The 20,505-nt window shown below is 35.8% G+C and overlaps 3 protein-coding genes across 3 annotated transcripts; all 3 read right to left on the bottom strand.

Moving 5' to 3' along the window:
- Nucleotides 1–2,419: 2,419 nt before the first annotated feature.
- Nucleotides 2,420–13,543, bottom strand: LOC142976295 (uncharacterized). The gene is made up of 4 exons (XM_076119582.1): nt 13,390–13,543; nt 12,427–13,074; nt 3,423–3,488; nt 2,420–3,190 (listed from the first exon to the last, which is right to left on the bottom strand). The coding sequence occupies exons 1-4, from the start codon at nt 13,399–13,401 to the stop codon at nt 2,435–2,437; spliced, it is 1,482 nt and encodes a 493-aa protein (XP_075975697.1). The 5' UTR covers nt 13,402–13,543; the 3' UTR covers nt 2,420–2,434.
- On the bottom strand, nt 4,777–8,515 carry LOC142975915 (uncharacterized). Its single transcript, XM_076119061.1, has 2 exons — nt 8,483–8,515; nt 4,777–5,418 (listed from the first exon to the last, which is right to left on the bottom strand). The coding sequence occupies exons 1-2, from the start codon at nt 8,492–8,494 to the stop codon at nt 4,915–4,917; spliced, it is 516 nt and encodes a 171-aa protein (XP_075975176.1). The 5' UTR covers nt 8,495–8,515; the 3' UTR covers nt 4,777–4,914.
- Nucleotides 13,544–18,789: 5,246 nt separating the features above from the next.
- On the bottom strand, nt 18,790–19,870 carry LOC142975914 (uncharacterized). Its single transcript, XM_076119060.1, has 2 exons — nt 19,829–19,870; nt 18,790–19,656 (listed from the first exon to the last, which is right to left on the bottom strand). Exons 1-2 carry the CDS (start codon nt 19,838–19,840, stop codon nt 18,790–18,792), a joined length of 879 nt encoding a protein of 292 aa, XP_075975175.1. The 5' UTR covers nt 19,841–19,870.
- Nucleotides 19,871–20,505: the final 635 nt, after the last annotated feature.

Here is a 20,505-nt window from a genome sequence, read left to right as displayed (position 1 = left end):
AACTGGTATTAACATTGAACCTCTGAACGATATCGCCTAGAGGTGTTTTGTTCCGCGAAGCTTAAACCGGTCAAGTGCAAGTTCGGCTCGTGAGCCTAAAACGTGAGTAAAAAAGACATCAATTATATTGACATTTACTTTCATGGTCCAATTTCTACATGTCTGTATATGAAGTAGTGGAACTATTGGCAAAATAAGTGGAACTTTAATTAAGTTTTGTATGCTACTAAATACTTACCTTCTGCTTAAAACCGAAGTTATCAACAGTAATATAATTTGTCTTTGTTTTTATAACCTGTGCTGCTAAAAGCATTAAACAGACTAAAATAATGTTTGGATAAAATAAAAATCGGCTGTAGTAATTTTTTTTTCCTGTATAGTAGTTCAGAATTGAAACCATTTATTTTTGTACGTTTGGATATCACACAATTTTCAGATTATTCAATTGAATGAATAATTTATGCTTCTTTTCTTGTTGGATTAAGTGGTCTCACAGTATACTTAAATCATACGAGGTATTTAAGGCATCCAATAAAAAAGTTATTCTTTTAGAAAATAGGTGCTGCTTATCTTCCTTCCTATGTGATCAACTCAGTTACTGGTGACTGAAACGTACAAAGTGATACCTCACGCACTTACTTACTTACCGTACCCCGGCCTTTCATACTTTTATTTAAACAGCGTGAGCTACTTCAGAATTCTTGGAAACTTATTTCCTTAAGTGTTTTACAATTTATTTATTACTAGCTTTTGCCCGCGACATTTTCCCGGGCTCAAAAGTAGCCTATGTCCTTTCTCGGGTATCAAAATATCTCCATACCAAATTTCATGCAAATTGTTTCAGTAGTTTAGGTGTGATTGAGTAACAGACAGACAGACTGAGTTACTTTCGCATTTATAATATTAGTATGGATATTCAGTATCAGCTTAGTCTTTCTTCCAACTATGCTAAAGTAGGCTTCAGTCTTACGGGATGCAGCTGAATATCAGTATTACATGGAACGTCTATCTATCGGACCTCCACAACCTAGTTATCTGAGTTATAACACAATACTTCAGGTAGATATTTTACAATTTTGCTCCATAATTCGATATTATTTTTTAAATCCACTGTTATGTAATTATCTTGATTTTATCATCATTCTGTAGAGAATACAGATTTAGTAATTGCCTGTTTGCTTAGACGCTACACGTTAACCTTTTTGCGTTTCCGTTGACCCTTTTACAACTAACTAACCTTTTATATTAGAATCTAAACACAAATGTTATGGAAGAAGACTTATATCCGTTTTAGCCTTGAAGTCGTTTTGTTTACAAATCTTAGTTACAAAGGCTATAGTTATGATAGGTTTTATTAACAGAAGAGAAAATTTAAAAAGACTGGGTTCGCAAGCACTTTTATAGGCTACAGCCCTTCGCTGTCGCTTCACACTTCCAACGATAAAAAAAAACAGCCTGGCTTTTCTTCCAAGTATGATGAAGTTGGCTTCCAGTATCACCGGATACATCTGAATACCACAATCTGTATTTTACATGGAGCGACTGCCTATCGGACCTCCACAACCCAGTTACCTGGGTTATAACAAAATATCCTTCGGTAAGACCAGTCCTAACGAAGAGTAAGTATCGTATCAGACTTTTAGGCTTCTGACTACTGTTAACGACCGTCAAAGATCTCTGATCATAACAGCCCGGACCCACAATTTATCGTGCCTTCCGAAACACGGAGGAACTCGATATGTAAAAGATGGTCACCCATCCACAGAACAACCTCAGCAAGCGTAGCGTAACCTCAGAGATCGATCAGTGGCTGTTGTTAACACTTTCAATAATCCTACCCTAATTACAGTATTTTTTTATCCTTGTTTAGAAATGAGCTGTGGGCCCGAAAGCAGCTCGTCAGTTCTTCTATCTCTACGTAAGTAGTATGCGAAAAAGATATTATTCCGATATAACTGATATTTCCACAAACGAAGCAGGACGTGGTTATATACCTACCTATTAATTAGGTATCTATGTGTATTGGTACAAAGATCAAGTATTAGTATACTATTTATGCTGGCTATATTTCAGTACTATTGGGACTTGTAAAGGCACTTTTCGGAAAGGACACGTGACACCATAATTATTTTCTTTAAAGTTTTACATGTGATCAGATGGTGCCATTTGTTGACATATTTTGGTGAGCATAGACCTTATAGCAGTTTAACCATGACCTTATCACAGCAGATCAATAAAATAACTCAAATAATTATACTTGATGCCGTAGTCACTTGAAATTAGTAAATCGGTTAACTAATGTTATTTATTAAATGGGTGAATCAAAACAGAGTTAGCAGCAAAACAAGTTCTTATTTTCAGGTGTTTATTTCGTTTATTCGATCATTATTTACAGTTGGTTAACCTCTAACAATAAATATCAACAATCATGTGTTCACCAGCCGTAGTTGGCTCCGAGACCGGCGTATGTGACGTGAGAGACGGCGGGAGCGGCGGAGTAAGTGACGGCAGACTTGAGGACGGGAGCAGCGGCGTATGTGGCGACCGCGGGAGCGGCAATGGTCTTGGTGACGATTGGGCTCGCGGCGTAAGCGACGGGCGCTGAGTGACCGATGGAAGAGTAAGACACGGCGGGAGCCACGGCCTTAGCCACCACGGGGGCGGAGTAGGAGGCGTAGGCGGGGGCAGCAGCGTAGGTCTTGGTGACGACGGGAGCGGCAGCAGCGTATGTCACGGGAGAGGCATGAGAGATGGATGAGTAAGACACAGCTGGAGCGATGGTCTTGGCGATCACTGGGGAGGCAGCGTAGGTAGCGACGGCAGGAGCGGCGTAAGTCTTAGCGTACGCGACGGGAGCAGAGTGGGTGGAGATGGATTGGTAAGAGACAGCACCGGCCGGAGCGTAAGACTTGGCTACGACGGGAGCGGCAGCGTAAGTGGTAAGAGCGGGAGCGGCGTAGGTCTTGGCAACCACGGGAGCGGCGGCGTATGTGGTGAGAGCAGGCGCGGCGTAGGTCTTGGCGATGACGGGAGACGCGGAGTATCCGTGCGCGGTGTGCGAGGAGTACGACACGGAGGAGACGGCGGGTGCGGAGCTGTACGCGACGGGTGCGCTGTAGGCCACTGGAGCAGCGGCGTGCAGGAGGTTGCCGGCGGAGGCGATGCCAGCCGCGCACATGAAGATAACTACCTGTAATTTAAAAAATAAAATTAACAACGTTATAAAAGACCTTATTCAAAAGATCAGATCTCCTCCTAGGTAGAATTTAAGATTAATAAGAAATTAACCAATCTCCTCTATGAGATCACAGCACAACCTGAACTTAGGATTTTAATTCAATATCACTAATGTTTAACGTTAAATAGAGCATCACAAAAACATTTTCAGGAACTGAATTTCGAATATAAAAATAACTGTGTACCTTGGTGTACATGTTTGTATTGGACGTTGTTGTCGTGTGTAATAATTTTTGGAGCACTTGCTTTCGCTTTTATATGGGCGTCTGCAAACTGGTATTGGTATTGAATCTCCGTAGCGGATCAGCCGCCGGCACTTTCGGTTTCAATGTCAAGGTTGGTCTCCACCCGACCAATAAAATTATGTAATCTGCCGAAGCCACATACACACACACGTCCCTTCCAATTGACCATAAATTAACTAATAAGGAAATGGTTTTCGGAACTTTGTAGTTAAAATTAAACGAGGAACTAAATCATTGATCGATAGATTTAACGACTAAGGGATAATTCCGTTATTGATACTTTGACAAATTAGCAAATGGCTAGTGTGCCGAAACCGAAACTGGGAGACGAAAATATCTTACGAAGATAGCAAAGTAATTATAGCATCGTTTAAAAGCATTTGTGCTAATAAACCCAGAAATGAACCATATTTGGCAAAAATCTATTTCATCAAAAGAAGCCTACGCAGGGATTTTTTAGGGACTTCATCATAGCAACGTACATATTATGTCAAATAACTGACTGAGATCGATGACCGATCAGGGAGGCTATAAGTGCATCTTAGTTGATAATTATTTGAAAGCCACAGTCACTATGCTGTACATTGTTGTCTTCTTAGATTATAATGATTTACCAGCTTACGGCAAAGCAGCAATGTACTGAACCTGACCATTACTTTGACGTACACGTACGCGTATACAGAAGCAGGACCTGCAGTTTTATGTGCTCCTCTGCACTTTTGGGTCCGTGATTATAATTTACGGACTTAAGCCATCTACTACTGAAAATATCAAAAATAATCAGGTACCAAGTTTTGCCTCATGCCAATTATTTAACCACTAACCAGAGATCTCCATGCAGAACTTGCCTTTACCATAGCTGCTGCACAGCGTCAGATAAATTGCTAAACAACCTAAACAAGTTAGTTCTTTACCAAGACCATTTTATGATGGCAATTATGTTCATGTATGATGTTTGATTTTGATTGATAGGCGTGGATACCAATTAGTGTTCAATGTAGACCAATATGAAATAATGTTTACTGATTCATTAAATTAATGAGATGGCAACAAAAACAAACATGTTAGTATTTCATAACTTGTAAGGCCTGTTTATTTGGATCAAATATGATATTACTCCTTGTATTTACATGGTAAACTTAATTTAGTGTTGCAAGTATAATATACAGAAGCTTCTTTAAGCTTTTCGACGATGCATTTTTCTGATATTGCATTTAATGTCAAACAATAGTTTTGGGTTCTTACTAAACGTAGTAGAACTTAAGTGAAAAAAAAAACACAAATTTGGCAAACAGGTACATTTTTAATACTATAAATACATACAAGAGCACCGATTCGAAACTCCATTATAAATTAAAACAGCCATAATGGTGATAAACTATTTACAATTTAGGATACATAGCTATATACAGGAAAAAAAATTGATCGCTTTTTACCACAGGTATTTGGAACCATAGTCGCCAGCTCCGTAGCCGATGTAACCACCAGCGTAACCACCGGCAGAGTAACCAGTGGAGTAGCCACCGGAATAACCACTAGAATATCCACCATGGCCGTAGGCAAGGGAATGAGGAGCGGAGTATGAGGCGTAAGATACGGGGGCGACGTAGGTCTTTACAACAGGGGCGGCGACGACTGGAGCAGCTACATATGACTTCACAACTGGTGCCACATACGATTTCACAACCGGTGAAGAGTGTACTTGGTAACGAGAGACAGTGGAAATAGCTGGTGCGTATGATGCGTAGGCGTATGTAGGAACAACGGCTTTGGTGACCACGGGTGCGGTGTAAACAGCCTTAGTTACTATAGGAGCGGAGTAGGAAGGAGCTACGTAGTGTGAGTAGCCACCGGCTCCGTAACCAATGCTGGAGTAGCCTTCTCCATGCCAGCCGCTGGCACGGGATAAACCGAAGAGGCAGACTAGAGCGGCAAACTGAAACAAGAAAAACAATTATTATTACATAATCACTATGATCAATCTAAATTCGAAATTGTGCATTAGCTTATTTGAATTCAACATATCACAAAGAATTGGTTAAGGAGATTAAATTAAATAGAACGGTTACACGGTTCTATATTTTTTCGGTACTCGTAATGTATGGTAAGAAGACAAAGTTTGGAGATTAGAACATATAATAGGCAGATAGTTACTGAAATCGATCTAATACTGTGTTATTATTTTTGTTTTTAAAGCTAGTTCAATCATAACTATGTCACAATTTTTTTATCAGTTTTGTACTATCGCATCACAATTTTCAAGATACGCAATTTCTACTTTTAAAAATTAAGTAGATGTGTCCGTTCGATGTCAATGGCGTCGTCGTCAGGTACTTTCGAGGTCGGTACCTTGACAATTTCGACATAAGTGCAAGCGACTGTCATGAGCCATTTCTTGTCCCTGTACACCTACGTTCTTTTGTAACAACTATTTGATGTTGCCATCTCCACTAAACAGTTGAACCGTTTCCCTGAAATGTTGTTGAAAGCTTTTAACTCTAATAGCTTTTGCAAATAAAACAATTTAGTAGTATTGCCATAATTAATTTATAGTACGTAGGTAAATCAGTTCCCATTGGTGTTATAACGACGTCACGTAAAACCTTTTTGTTTTCGTACCGACCATTAAATACACCGGTATAATTAATAACACTCACTCGAAAGTTTGCTCGTCGGAACCTTGACTTTTTGGAAAAGGCAACTGTACTTTGTGTCTCATCAGTAAAAGTCACTTTTTCGTATCTGTATATTATTGAGAGTACGCTCAGTTAAATCCAGATTTACGAAAGATAAACCTTTATTTTTATAAAGAAGAATTTGTGCGTTTACGTCTGAGGTTCACGTACTCTAAGGTCCGAACAAAAATAATTCTCAATCTGAACAGTTTAGTATTTTGTTATATGTCCAATTATAAGTCTTTATCTTTAGTTGCCTCTATGTCCACCATTATGCACATTTGTGTCATCCTTGCTATAAAAAAAAAACAAACCCTAGGTTTAGTAAGTGCACTGAAGTTAGATCATAATGCAACACAATATTAGGCAGTACGTAATAGAACAATATGCTAATTAGAATTAAACGTTACGACATAATTCGTGCAACTCTTTTGTCTAGTAGACAACCTGTCATGTTACACAATATTTCAGCACGATATGATTGATGAATGAGTAACAGAGCAAGGTACCTTGATAGGCAATTTGGAATTTTAAGACTTTAAAATTTGTGTGTGAAGCAAAGTGCCTTTAAACTGATGTAATAGGAAGTAGACTTTTTAATTAGATAACATCACCAGTATATTAATTCTCTACTACTATCGATTACCGACCAATCTGTCATCGAGAAATTTTGGATGAAAATCTGATCAGCGCCTCTGACGGATATTGCAGAAACTTTTTTGGCAGTACGTGCTAAATGTCAAAATTTCGATAGCTAGCCGGTTGTCGGTAGTCGATAGTGGTAGAGAATCGAGGTACAGTAGTAGGGTTTTTGTGGAACTAAAACATCTCACATATTTGTATACGTCATTTTTAACAAATTCTACACTTGACTAGCGATTTTCTACAATTCCTAGGAAAAATTGTTGTCGATTAACGATCGTGTGACGTTCAAAACAACATAAAGAAAATAGTTCTTGCGAAATACGCTTGGGGCGTTGATCAGTTGTTCATACAAATTCAATAGTCGTCGAAAACCGAGCTCCGAGCTGACCGGTGGTAACCCGAAAATATGTCATTAAATAGTATTTCTACAGGATTATTATATAGCGATTCAGTGTACATGAAAATACTGATAAATCCAACATTTATGATTAACGATCTTGTCGATTGCACACAAGTGACAGTCATTATGAAAGCTGTCTCCGATGGTAGAGATTTAAAACCTGTATTTATTGATTCGTCTAAAGGCCGCTCGTTACTTAATGAGAACAGGGTTAGGCAAGTCCTCGTGTGATTTAGAATAATAGTAGATCGAGTCTTGTTGAGATCCAAACCGGTCAAGTGCAATTCAAGTTTTAAATGTACGCACTCTTTTGTATATTGCTTAATTGTTAAGTTGTAAAGATGATCACCCATCCACAAAATAACCTCGACAAGCGTAGCTTAACCCAAGAGATCGATCCGTGTGGCTTTTTTTAACTAAGCCACGAAAGGCTTATGAAGAAATAAATCACATCAATCCGCACACCGATATATTAGACATAAAGCTGTCTTAAATAAGTGCAGTTCAACTAAGTTACGTTGGCTTTACGCCAAATTGTAGTTTACTACAGTTTAACCACAGAATAAATAATTAATAGCTTGTACATGTGGTTAAACTATTCTAACTGGTGCAATAGGTAACTTGCATGTGTTATTAGACCCTACAACTATTGCTAATGGGTAAAACAGTGATTGCTTTAACTTTAAAAGCTAGTTTTGTTGTGCAGGAAAACAAGTCATATGGTGTAATGTTTATCTCTGCTATTAGAACATGCTCTATACTGCTTTCTTTACTTTTATTGTATTGTATATAATATTTCAGATAATTAGCTTTATCTGAGATGAGTCCTTTTCAAAATGGTATGATTTTTTGGAATTGTGTTGAAATGTTTGCGGTTAAGTCTGGATTAAAAACAAAACATCGATATTTTTCTGAATAGATAAGCAATCGAATAGGAATAGAATAAAGACGGAGAATAGGTATTGATTCCATTCAATGATAATATTGATGTTCTAAACAAAAGGGACGCGAGGATCTTACTTCATAAAAGACAACAATTGTCACTAGGTCGCGAGTCTTTACACACATCTTCAAACACAAATAGGATAAGAACTCCCGCGGCCCGTGATATCACAATACACTGATGCACAAAAATAATTAAATATTCCACAAAAGCACAACTAGCAAAAGTCCTTCGGAAATCCAGCGTTCAAACGAAACTAATAACTTCAAAGTATGAAAGGATCGCGCTAAAGCTTACACGATTATGCAAATATCACAAAGTGATGACACTTGCTTACCTTAGCGATCATCTTGATGTAGATTGTTTGGATTTGACGGGTCGAATGTTAGCCAAAACAAAAATGTCAGCTTATATAGTTAACCAAATCTCAGGAAACAAAGCGGCCTCGCCATTGTCAAGTTTCTAGGTAATTTTAGTAAAATGGCGCATAATCGTATCACAAACGTTGTTCATAAGGTCTTTTTTGAAATTAATATATAATTTTATAAGAACAGAACACATTATAATAATAAAAGGTGAACTGAAGGTGAACTAATTTGCCTTCCAAGTAAATGTTGATATAGGAAGTGGATGTTCGGATGCGTTTTATGTGTAGCAATGGACCTCCGATGTTGCTGCCATTCAATTGGTCTCCGATCTGCTACTTACTGTTACGCCTTCTACAAGTAATAACGTGAGTATACACTAATACTGGTTGTTAAAAATTAGACGATAGCCTGTGTTTTTCTGGAAATTTCCTTAATGTTTAAAACGCCCGAAAGGAATGTCATTTAAGGAATGTTAACGAATGATACAAATGAGTTTTTGTTTTATATAATTTAAGGCGGTTACACGGAAATTACCTTTATTTGTGAGGTAACTTGTATGCATGCAATAGTTTGCACTTAATATTTTTTCTGTTTTTTCCTCATATTTCTTACTATTATTCTTTTACTGTAGGTTACCACCATCACCATTTTCATATAAGTCACACACAGTGATACAATATCACAAAAACATTGTTTGACATACAAACGAGATGCTCAAAAATAGAAGAAAAAATTGCATTAAAACGTTATTTATTTTTAGAAATCGATGAGTTTTTTGCCTATGCGCCTTAGCTAAAGTTGAAAGTTCATTAACACGGCAATTTACATGTCGAGGTTACAAGAATATTAAACTAAAGATGCACACAGCGTTTGCTAATTCCTAGGTTACATATGCATCTAGAAAAATAACTAAATTATACATTGACATACGTCATGCATTGATGAGTTCGAAATTAGAATCAGTGTTCTATTGTTTATGCATTTTTTTCTTTTAAATGGCCAGAATTATTGTTTAATTTGTTTGTTTAGTAATATTTGTATTATAAGGTCAAAAGTTGTGAGGAGTTCGTTGACCTAAGCCGGCTACTTGTGTCGGGTCACGACGACAAAATCGCCAATGCATAGATACATATTACGTTTCGTAATGTGTTAAGTAGCATTATGCCTAGAGGCGACGGGGTTTTCAAATTAATTCGACATGACTAATGATTTTAAACGGTAATTAGGCATATCTTGTTAATTACAATTGTAACAGTGTTATTGAATTTGTTTGATTGCTGATTGCGTTTTATATGTATTTAATTGAGATTGATTCTGATGATAAAATTTGTATGAATTAAAGAAATTATGTGAAATTTGTGAGGTCTTTTTTTAGTTGATAATTGAAGGCTAATCTTAGTAACTTGTTGTTCGACTTTCGCGGAGTACTTCTCCATTTATCGGTGACCGATGATTTTTGGGGATGATAATAATATTGAGTTACGGCAGTTGTCGTTATTAATAGACACTAATTTCCTGCCTATTACTAGCAGGTCAGATTGTGTCAGTAGACCTCCTACCGGGCTATGAGTGTGTACCTGTGTATTGTGCATTTACTTGGATACTATAAACAAAGTCTTGCACAGTTGGTTTACGTCTTACATCACACCACTTAGCCCATTAATTGATCAACTAACGTCATGTAGCTTATTAGATTAAGTTGCTTTTGATTAAAAAGTTTTATTTTCTCTGCTAAAATAAGTATTTAAAATATTCTACGAAACTTATAAAGATATATTTACTATTATATGTTTATTCGGTACGTTGTGTATCTTTTGTATGAAGGTCCACTTTCAGTCAACTTCCTAACCGTTTACTAGCTATGTAAATAAATAAAAAGACCTTCTTTTCTTATATGTAACGGCCGGGAAATATGTCTTGGCGATAGTCCAAAGATATCTTTTCTTCACGAATAGTATCACCATTGAATAACATTGTATTCATTGCGGAAACGTCCAGCGTTTCTAATAAATAAAAAAATATGTTATATTTATTATTTTCTGCAGAAATATGTAAATAATATTATGATTTATGTATTTCTGACACTGTGAAAAGATTTTGCAATTTCCACGATGTCTTTTTACCGTATTTTGAGCAATGGTATTAATGATAAAAAACATTGGTTTGAAACCTTACGTATCATTTTCATATAAATCGATGTGAGGACGATCAAAGCAATAATATAGACGGTTAACCCAAAATGTTAAACATTTCCTTTAAAATGACCTCCCGTGCTCCACTGGAAATAGGGTTCTGTACGTAGACAATTAAATAAATACGTGTAATTAAGCTAAATGATATAATACGTCGCAGTTTCCAGTCAATTGACACGGAATCCAAAATATCTGTCGTCATTTACCAAATGAACGCTGTACGGTTGCGCGACTAGTTTGGGCCAGTGCGAATTATGCCTATTTGTGCAATAAAAAATATTTTACTTGGGAAACTTAGGTCGTTGACAAATATTGTAAATTTTGTATTTGGTGACAAAATCTGCAATAATCAAAATATAAAATGAATACTTATTTTATTCTTTATTCAATAGCTGCGATAGTATATTGAGCTTTTGCGCAATACAAATGTGAGTAGTGGTTGGCTGAACTCGAGTCGACTTTATGAAGTATAGGGCAGCAAAGATTAGTACTAGTAAGCGAAAAGATCGGTTCTTTAATATGTAGTCCATTTCTGAGTTTGTGTAAAAGATACGTGCAGAACACGAAAGCTCTCTATCCAGGAATTCACTAAGTGGTTATGACCTCCTAAGACAAGAGTAATAACCCACTAAATTACCAACTCCAATAGCCCACAGAGTATAAAACATTACATCTCATCAAACACCAAGTACCAGTATGACACGAACGAGCCTCTATTAAAATCTAATCTATGTCAAGTGTGAACAAATTGCTCAACGGAATAACACATTTTGATCCTATAAAGTGACGTCACTGTTGCGTGACAAGTCAAGGTGTTTCCATACTTTCGACAGAAGCTTGGCCTTGTTAAGACAATGTGATGATGATAATGATGACTATCTTTATGTTAAGATATAATTTATTGTACTGAATTGTTTGCGGTTCCGCGAAAACATGTAATTGTTGAGTAATTAGTGTTGATTCCGCTTTATGATTTATGTTATAATGATGTGGTATCATAATATCCGTTTAGTGATACGATCTTAAATGTTTTTTGTTTGCAATTACAGTATCTCGGTTTTAACTAAAATTCAATATGAATAACATTTTTTTATTTCACTACTGTATATAGACTTTATATCCCATACGTGTCTGTCTATGCACGTGCAAAACACACGTGCACATTCAAATCGAGTTCATGGATTAAACGTTCTAATACAGCAGTTCTACTTATTATTTGTAATTTTCTTCATACTAACTTAATACATACTTGCGTAGATGTTAATGTAGATATTTAGCTCTCATTTTTAGCCTTGCCAAGTTTCAAATTACTTCTTGGAGTCTGAGTAAGCGACCAATATCTTGATTGTAGTATGTATCCCTTTTTATTTAGCGGAAGAAAGTAAATAGAATGTTTTGTGATAAGAAGGGATACCGTAAATCAACCCTTCCGCCTTGTAATGAGAAACTAAGATACGAATAATCAAGATTATGTTGTGAAAAGCAAATACTTAGTATCAAAATGTTGCTAGAATTCTTTAACACAAACTTTATCTAACGACAATATCAATTTCGAATGTTTACCTTGCTAAATAACGCAGTCGGGTAGAAGATATTGTAGAATTCAGGGTTGAAAAGAAAATAAGGTATGTGTTATTTTATAAATTTTAATCGCGTTGTATAAAAGTTATATATACAAAACATAAACAACTACATATCTATGTACAGTCGTTAGGTGATCACCAGCCGTAGTTGCCCGCGAGACCGTTGTAAGCGACGTGAGAGACAGCGGGCGCTGCGGAGTAGGTCAGAGCAGACTTCAGTACGGGGGCAGCGGCGTATGTGGTCAGCGGGGCGGCATGGGCAGCATAAGTCGCGACGGGGGCAGCCGCGTATGTGGCAACGGGAGCGATAGCCTTGGTGATCAAGGGAGCGGACTGCGCGTAGGTCACAGCGGGAGCCGCGAAGGACTTCACGTAGGAAGCCGCGGGTGCAGCGTAGGTCAAAGGAGCGGCGTGTGCGGCGTAGGTCGCTACGGGAGCGTGGGCGTATGTGGCGACGGGAGCGGCGTGAGCGGCGTATGCTACGGGAGCAGCCGCGGCGTAGGTCGCTACGGGTGCGTGTGCGGCGTATGCGGCTACAGGAGCAGCGGCGTAGGCGGCGACGGGAGCCGCATGGGCCGTGTGGGTGGAGTAGGAAGAGATGGAAGACACAGCGGGAGCAACCGCCTTCACTACGGGAGCGGAGTACGCAACTGGTGCGGAGTACGCTGAGTACGCGGGCGCGGCGTAGCTCTTGATGACTGGAGCTGCGGCGTATGTGGCCAAAGGAGCGGCGGAGTACAAACCACCAGCGCGGGCAGCCGCCACGGCGCACAGGAAGACTAGTAACTGTAATAAAAATAGAAAGTGATGCAATTAATTGTCAAATTACCTAACAACTTAAAATACAAATATTAATTATATTTTTTTGTGTATGAGAATAAGAATATTTAATTGAATAATTTAATGTTAGACCGCAATCATACATTTACAATTTATGCATTTATTTATGTTTCTAAAAAAGTATTAAATCCTGTTTACGAATCCAGCTAACATAATGACTCATTCAGTAAAAACATATTTCTAAAAATAGCCTACGTAAAAACACAATATTATTTTTATAAAACATATTAAGCTCGCACTCAATCACTATAAAACAAGTACCTTAGCTGCCATTTTGTTATATAAAATCCACTACGGCAAGTGATACTGAGTAAGTGCACACAAGCACTTTTATACTGCACTCGTTACCCCCGCGCCAGCCTTAAGGCTTAAGTACTAAATGTAGTTCAGCTTGTTAGAACCCTGTCACAAAATGTCCGCCCAAAATGTATGCCACGAATAGACATGTTACATACTAGCTTTAAATTAGGAACATGTTGCGAATTTAGCTTCGTGAACAAATATGGCGATACGAAAGTTTGAAAAGTAAATAAACCTTTGTTGAAGACAATAGGCGTAATATTTGAGATACATACGTCATTGGTTTTTAGGCTCAAAGCAGAAACAGTTAATTATGAAACTAATTCTTTACGATATGAAGACAATTCTTCTTCCCGCAAATTTTGCTTTAGTAGTTTTATGGAGTAGGTCAAAATTGGCACATTCGCACGTAGGTAAATGTTTTTAGGTATTAGGTGTCCATTTAATAAGAATTAGTAACTATTACGGTGAAGTGTTTCAGGCCTTGACTTCTATTACTTAGAAAGATAAGGTATAGTAATTAGAACTGAGAATATAATTAATTAATCTAACAATCACAAAGTAATCTTGATTTAAATGAAATTAATTAGGTAGAGGTTGATGTAGATATTTCTATGAATCATATTTAAGCTTTCATAGAATATCAATGTCCAATTTCTCGACCCGCTCCACTTAAATTAGTTTCTTGGCATATTTCGGAGCTATTTAGGGGATGGTCTTTCAATTAGTCCATCATCAAGTCATATGTAGATTATTTGTGATGCCTAATAACTACTACTTAAATGTCAAATAAATACGTAAGGAGGAACATAGGAATATTGTCCCTAAAACTGTACCGGAGAGTTTCTAGAAACAATATAACATTGTATTTTGTTATAAAACCAGTTAAAACAAAGTTTTCCCTGTTCAATCTTCCTGCACCCAGCACCCTGTTTTACATCATAATTTTACTAAACACCATCCGTCTTACGCTTAATTAATTTGTCAATTTATTATCTTGAGCTTGGCGTAAAGAGACAAGAACTGCTTTTTATCTAACATCTGCGAGTGTTGCAGACTCTAATTAGTATGACGATAGAGAGATAGCGAAATTAATATTGTCATGTTCTATTAGAAACAGTTTTGATTACCGTGATGTAATCTGTGGAAGTCGTTTGTTGGTTTTCGAAATCGATCGACTGTTTAATAGAGTTAGATTACGAAATAATACATCCTTTGACGATTGTAATCTCTAGTTTTTTTTATATAATATTAAAAAATATCTTATTTACTTTTCAATTAGTTCTTTCGCGCGGTTCTGGTCACATGAATTTTTAGCTGCATTAATTACTTAAGAGTAAAAAACAGTATTTATTTTTAAATTACATACAAGCTGTTTGTCTTCACATTAAAGAGTAGAAAGCTTCCGAGTCGAAGAAGGCAATAAGTTCACCTCCTATGACAGCAAATTATGCCAGGGCTCTAGGGAAATACAAGCGTTATGTTTTGATTTGATATTTTTATTTCATTTAAAAGTACTGGCATCAATATGTGCTAAATTTTGTTATTGAAATACTCATAATCCAAAATAAAATGACTTAACATTGCCTTAGCAATAATAATTAAAATTCGTTGTTTTTAGTTATTCCACCGAATTTGTAGCCAGGTTCTAACTGATGCCAATTCGAAAAGGACTTTCCGTTTTCAATTGTTAAAGGCTACATATTTTCTATGTACTCTTCAACAAATGTTTTTTACGCATAAACAAATAGATCAACAGAAGTTAAAACATTAAAAGGAACTCATATCATATGTTATTATACCCCTTTTCTTGGAGACCGTACACGCGTATCATGTGAGTTGTTCTAAGTTATGCAAGTTAGGTCTAAGAGCGCTTTTGTCTAAGGGCAATATACTGGTAGCATTTAAGGCAGGTTTATATGATACCGGATTTACTAAATAATATAGATTTATAACTATCGTAAATTCATGCCAATTATAATACTTAGATAGATACATGATAAAAGTGTGTTGTTTGTCTTATTCTATATAAATATAGTGGACGCATTTGGATAAAATTAGGGAGGGAGAATGATATGTTATATGAAAAACCATAAAATCTACTTTTTACGAAGTAGGGCCGTAGTAAAAAACGATGTTCATAGAATATGTTGAAGATTTGTTGTGAATTGTTGTAATGTTTATAATTCACAATTATTGTTACATCCTTAATAGTTTTTTAATACACATTTTTTGCATTCATGGTCACATTCTTCAACATTATTTCGTTAATGATTAGCCAATGTGTGAGTAGAACTTCCTACAAAATCCCTAGCACATAATCAAGACAATCGTCAGCGGTAGTAAATTAAACTAATTTATTTTAATTAATTCCTTTGCTTAGTTAGTTACGTTTCCGCGTGTGTACTTGTTAGTTGGATCAATGTTGGTTCAAATATATGGAGTTCGGAAACGTTACTGCTTTTGTTAATGCTATATAATAACGATATTTCTATTAATATCATCTTATAAGGTCCTGCTAACAAATGCAAAAAGAAACATGTAATGGTCTTATTAAATGTCATGATATTTCCTATGTCTTTAAAATGAGAGATACATGTATACTTTTCGAATTGAATATTCTATTTAGTTTATCGAGAAGAGAGCAACATTGCTATCATTAGTTTTGGCTACATCTTAAAACACTCTGTAAACGAATTGAACGCTGTCAAAACCACTCTTCCTTTCCTTCGTACAGTTAATCATAACACATATTTAGGTGTTATGATTAACTGTACGATTTTAACTTCTCTCACGTAACTTAACATAGTTTCTATAAACAGTAAGCGCATAACAATTATATACTGTTATACAAGAGTGTTCTTAATTATCAAGGTCACCGCAAAAGCCTCATTAACAACAGACAACGTAACTGTCTCGCCCACACGCATGTTTACAAATCGTTTAGTCTTTTAGCTTTCTGTTGGCCAATCTACATACTTACCATCTTTGGCATATTTGAGATATTGTTAGAATGTTATAGATGTCCATTTGAGCCGTGAAACCAATATATCATCTTATTGTTGTTTCGTTGTATTTGTTTTTTTTAGAAATGTGTATTTAGTATAAAATTAAACAGCAATGTCTTAGTAAAACTTTAATAAGTACTCTACCACTTGCTAGGAATGATAAATACCCGTAAAACAAATCAGTGATTCACATTTTATAACATTACTCAATTTCTTTTGTTTAAAACTTGTAACTGTATTTCATTACTTACAATTTTTACAAATGCTGCCAATCTACCTATACCAACTTTATGTTTACCTACTTAATTCGAATACAAATTAGTACATTAATAACTTTTACAAAAGAACGTAAGGAAGAAATGTATTGAAGTATCTACTGACATTCTTCCGCCAGTTTTGTTGTTGTACTTGGTTATTTACAGAAAAGGTATGTAGGATTTTATTAAATTTTGACCTTTCTCGTGTAATGTCACTGAGTGATAAAGTAAGCACATTCACTTATTTATAATTATTAGTTTATTTTACAGAATTTTACGTTGAAAGAATTTGACTGTGGATCGTGAGAACTCAAATACATATTGTCGATAGCCATTGAGGTAATGAAATCAACTATAATTATCTGACTTTCATTAACAGTCAAACCATAGAATGGTTTTGTAGGAGTATGTAATTGTTTGTACTGATACTGAATAATATATAAAGCTGCCATATTTTTATGATCAATGAATTTCATAGCTAAACTTAATATAAAACCTACATTTCATCAAAAATAAGCATATATTTGTCAAAAAATATTCTAAAACTAGATCACAGCCTAAGATAATCTCCCAACAACTATGTGTACCGTGTCTAATAAAGCTAACGTAATGTCGCAACTTCGGACAGGTCAGTCGTGCGAGCTAGAACAAGTTGAGTGTGTAACGCGAGTACACAATACATCTTTATCAACTTCATTGTGACCGGTCGACGATTGGACCCGCCTAGTGTGGTAACGTTACAACTCGTGTGGAAATGTAACAGGATACTAGTAATACGAAACTTGCGGTTTTGGGCCTTGTATGATTAATTTCAAAGGAATTTGGGTAAGATAACAAAGGATACTTATAAAGCCTTCAGTATCGTATTGTACAGCTTAATATTGAAGATATAATCTCAATCAGATTGGATAATTCAAATTTTGACAATAAAACAGCGCCTCCCTTAAGTTGCAATGTAATTGATGAATGCCGAAATCATCAGAGCTCAAGCGTTCTTATTAAAATCTATGTTTGAATTCAAACTCGCAACATCTATAAAAAAAAAACATAGTCGTTTAAACTTGAGGCAACATAATAACACGTTGGTATTGTTAAAGAAAATCCATTAGAATTTAATGTCGATCGATTAATGTCCTTATTTCTTTGGAATTTCATTATCTTGTTTGTTTGTTTTGGGTTTTCATCTGAAATTTTATTTGGTTTGTTCTTAATGTTATTATAGTTTCAGAATAGACATAATTCAACTTTTTTATATAAAAACTCAGCTGCTAACTTTTCACATATTGTATGTTAATTCAATAAAAATAAAAATTTTGGTCTGAATTTTATAGTCCAGATAAAACCATGTTAGACAATCATGTCAAAACAATGTTAGACTTTGGTAGTATGCAACAATAAACTGAATCACTTGCATTATTCGAATAGAGTTAAAAAATGATATTTTTTTTATAAAGAATCTACTTGGATTCCAGTTTGTTTTTTACATGAATAATATACATTTCTCTAACAACAAAGCTTTTAACACTTCACACATGGGTACTTTCGCAATTCGTACACTTCAGTTACCTTTAAAAAGAACAAAGAAAATAAAATACTCAGACATGCTATAATTACACACTAATGTAAAAGTCGAACTGACCATAAAACTAAGTTTTATCTGTATCTGTGTAAAAGTTGTAATTATTTTAGCACCGCTCCTAATTGCTTCTTAGAATGTTGATTCAGTCTACAAACTTGACTAACTTAACGTAACCTTAATACGCCGCCAGGACGAATGACGTGTATCAAACTGAGTATTGCTTCATAATTATCGGCTATTAGAATGTAGAAATTGTACACCAGTAATGTCTCGCTCCACCCACCTAAATACTATGTTTGTTTTCTGTTTATGTTCATTAAAAGTTCGCGAAATAAGCATGTCAAGGCATTAAACTAAATTGTTTTGGGTACGACACCTAATATGAATTAAAAACACAAATAATGCAGAAATAATTTATTAAATATAACTTAAACTTACATAATTTAACATTTAACATAAATTATACCTAATCAAGCAGTCAGTCGCGCGTAACATGTGAAGGGAAAATCTTAATTATTTACCAAGCATAACTTGCTCCTAGGCCGCTGAACGACATGTGAGAAACTATGGGAGCTTCTGAGTAGGTTAGAGATTTAATTGGCTGAGCCTCTATTACAGGAGTATGCGACGAGTACGAAGATAACCCTGAAGATACAACCTTCTTTGAAAGAACCGGAGTGGTGTATGACGTCACAGAGGGTGTAACTAAAGTTTTAGTCAACGGAAGAGCGTGAGTAGTATATGATACAGGTAATACAGTTTTAGTTGCAATTGGAGAGCTGATAGTGTGATGAACCAGCGGCGTAGAATAAGAAGAAATTCCTGAAGTTACATACTTAGTATTAGAGAAAACAGGAGTCGCATACGACGTAAGACTTGGGGATACAATCGTTTTGGTCAAAGGAATATTATGGGTAGTGTAAGTGATAGGCAAAGACACTGATTTGTGCGAAGTAACTGTGTGGACTAATGGAGAAGAATAAGTGTAAGCTTGAGGGTGATAGAGGACAGGAGAATGCACAGAGTAAATACCAGGAATAGTATTTGCTAGAATATCGCCGTCTTTTGATGATTTCGATTCAAACTTCTTCGCGCTTGAGTAAGCAGTATTTAATGATTTCGTAAATGTTGAATGTTGTGTGCCATCTGGGCTTTCAAATTTGCTTTCTTTGGTAGTGAGGATAGATTCGTAAACTGGTGGTGACTGAATAATCTTGGTGTATCCATCTGGGCCAGTGACAGTCTTCTCAATGATAGGGGTCGATACAGTCTTGATAACGGTGGGGTTGGACAGTGAAGAGTAAGAAACTGATGTGGCTGGGGAGTAGTCTGTTCCTATCACTCCAGCACTTACCAGTGCTGAGGTACACAACATCAATAGCACCTGAAAATAAGAAAAACAATTAAAATGTATATACTTAATTTACATTGGATATTATTGGATTAATAAGTTGTTTGAATTGAAACTACTCGGATGTATTTTTGCTCGTTAAAATTATTGCATATGTTTAAAAATATCATCAAAGGTGTATGAAATATTACAACATAAATTTTACCTTGCGTATCATCTCTTCGTTTTCTGTCCAAATTTCGGCCAATGAGTGACAATTGTCCGAAAATCACCAGCTTTTATATACCCAATGATTTAATCATTTCTCCCTTGTTGAACAGTTTAATGAGTATTATGCATCACTGCATAACAGCTGCAAAACCAGTTTGCAACCTTAAACCCGAGCTCACCTTTGACTTTAACAACACGCCATAAAAGAGCCTATTCATTTTATAGAACCATACTTTTATTGTTCTGAGCTATTAAATTATAAAGTACTGAGATATTTAAAGCTTTTGTATTCAATTGAGCTAAAAAAAGAGCAGGCTGTTTTATTGAGCAGGTCTGTACTATAACTTCATTTGCTAGTAGTTGCGCGGCGCCATGTCGTCTCGTATTGCAAGCCTACACAAATCATGACATAAAAAACTAACAATGTGATTTACGATAGTTATTTTTTGCCTTATTTTCTAAGTAATAAGCGACGCTTACGTTTTATTGTATCATTCAAGACCATCAACAATTTAATATTATGCGCTTAAAAGCTTAAACATCTTCACGTTAATATTTATTCTTAATCATCACAATATAAATTTTAATCCACTTTGTGTCTCATATTTCCATCAATTTATGCCTGAAGCCTATATAAAGCCATGGAAAATTACGAGCTGTTTTGATTGATTT

This window comes from Anticarsia gemmatalis, chromosome 10 (genome assembly GCF_050436995.1).
Source record: "Anticarsia gemmatalis isolate Benzon Research Colony breed Stoneville strain chromosome 10, ilAntGemm2 primary, whole genome shotgun sequence".
In the NCBI taxonomy this organism is placed as follows: domain Eukaryota; kingdom Metazoa; phylum Arthropoda; class Insecta; order Lepidoptera; family Erebidae; genus Anticarsia; species Anticarsia gemmatalis.
This window is presented reverse-complemented; position numbering and strand designations above follow the sequence as displayed.

Excerpts from the sequence above, each read along its gene's own strand:
- LOC142976295 (XM_076119582.1), bottom strand. Across the intron at positions 3,489-12,426 it reads TCGCGGGCAACTACGGCTGG|CGAAAGCAAGTGCTCCAAAA; the intron begins TGATCACCTAAC and ends CCCATATAAAAG. Across the intron at positions 3,191-3,422 it reads ATACAAACATGTACACCAAG|GTAGTTATCTTCATGTGCGC; the intron begins GTACACAGTTAT and ends TTTAAATTACAG.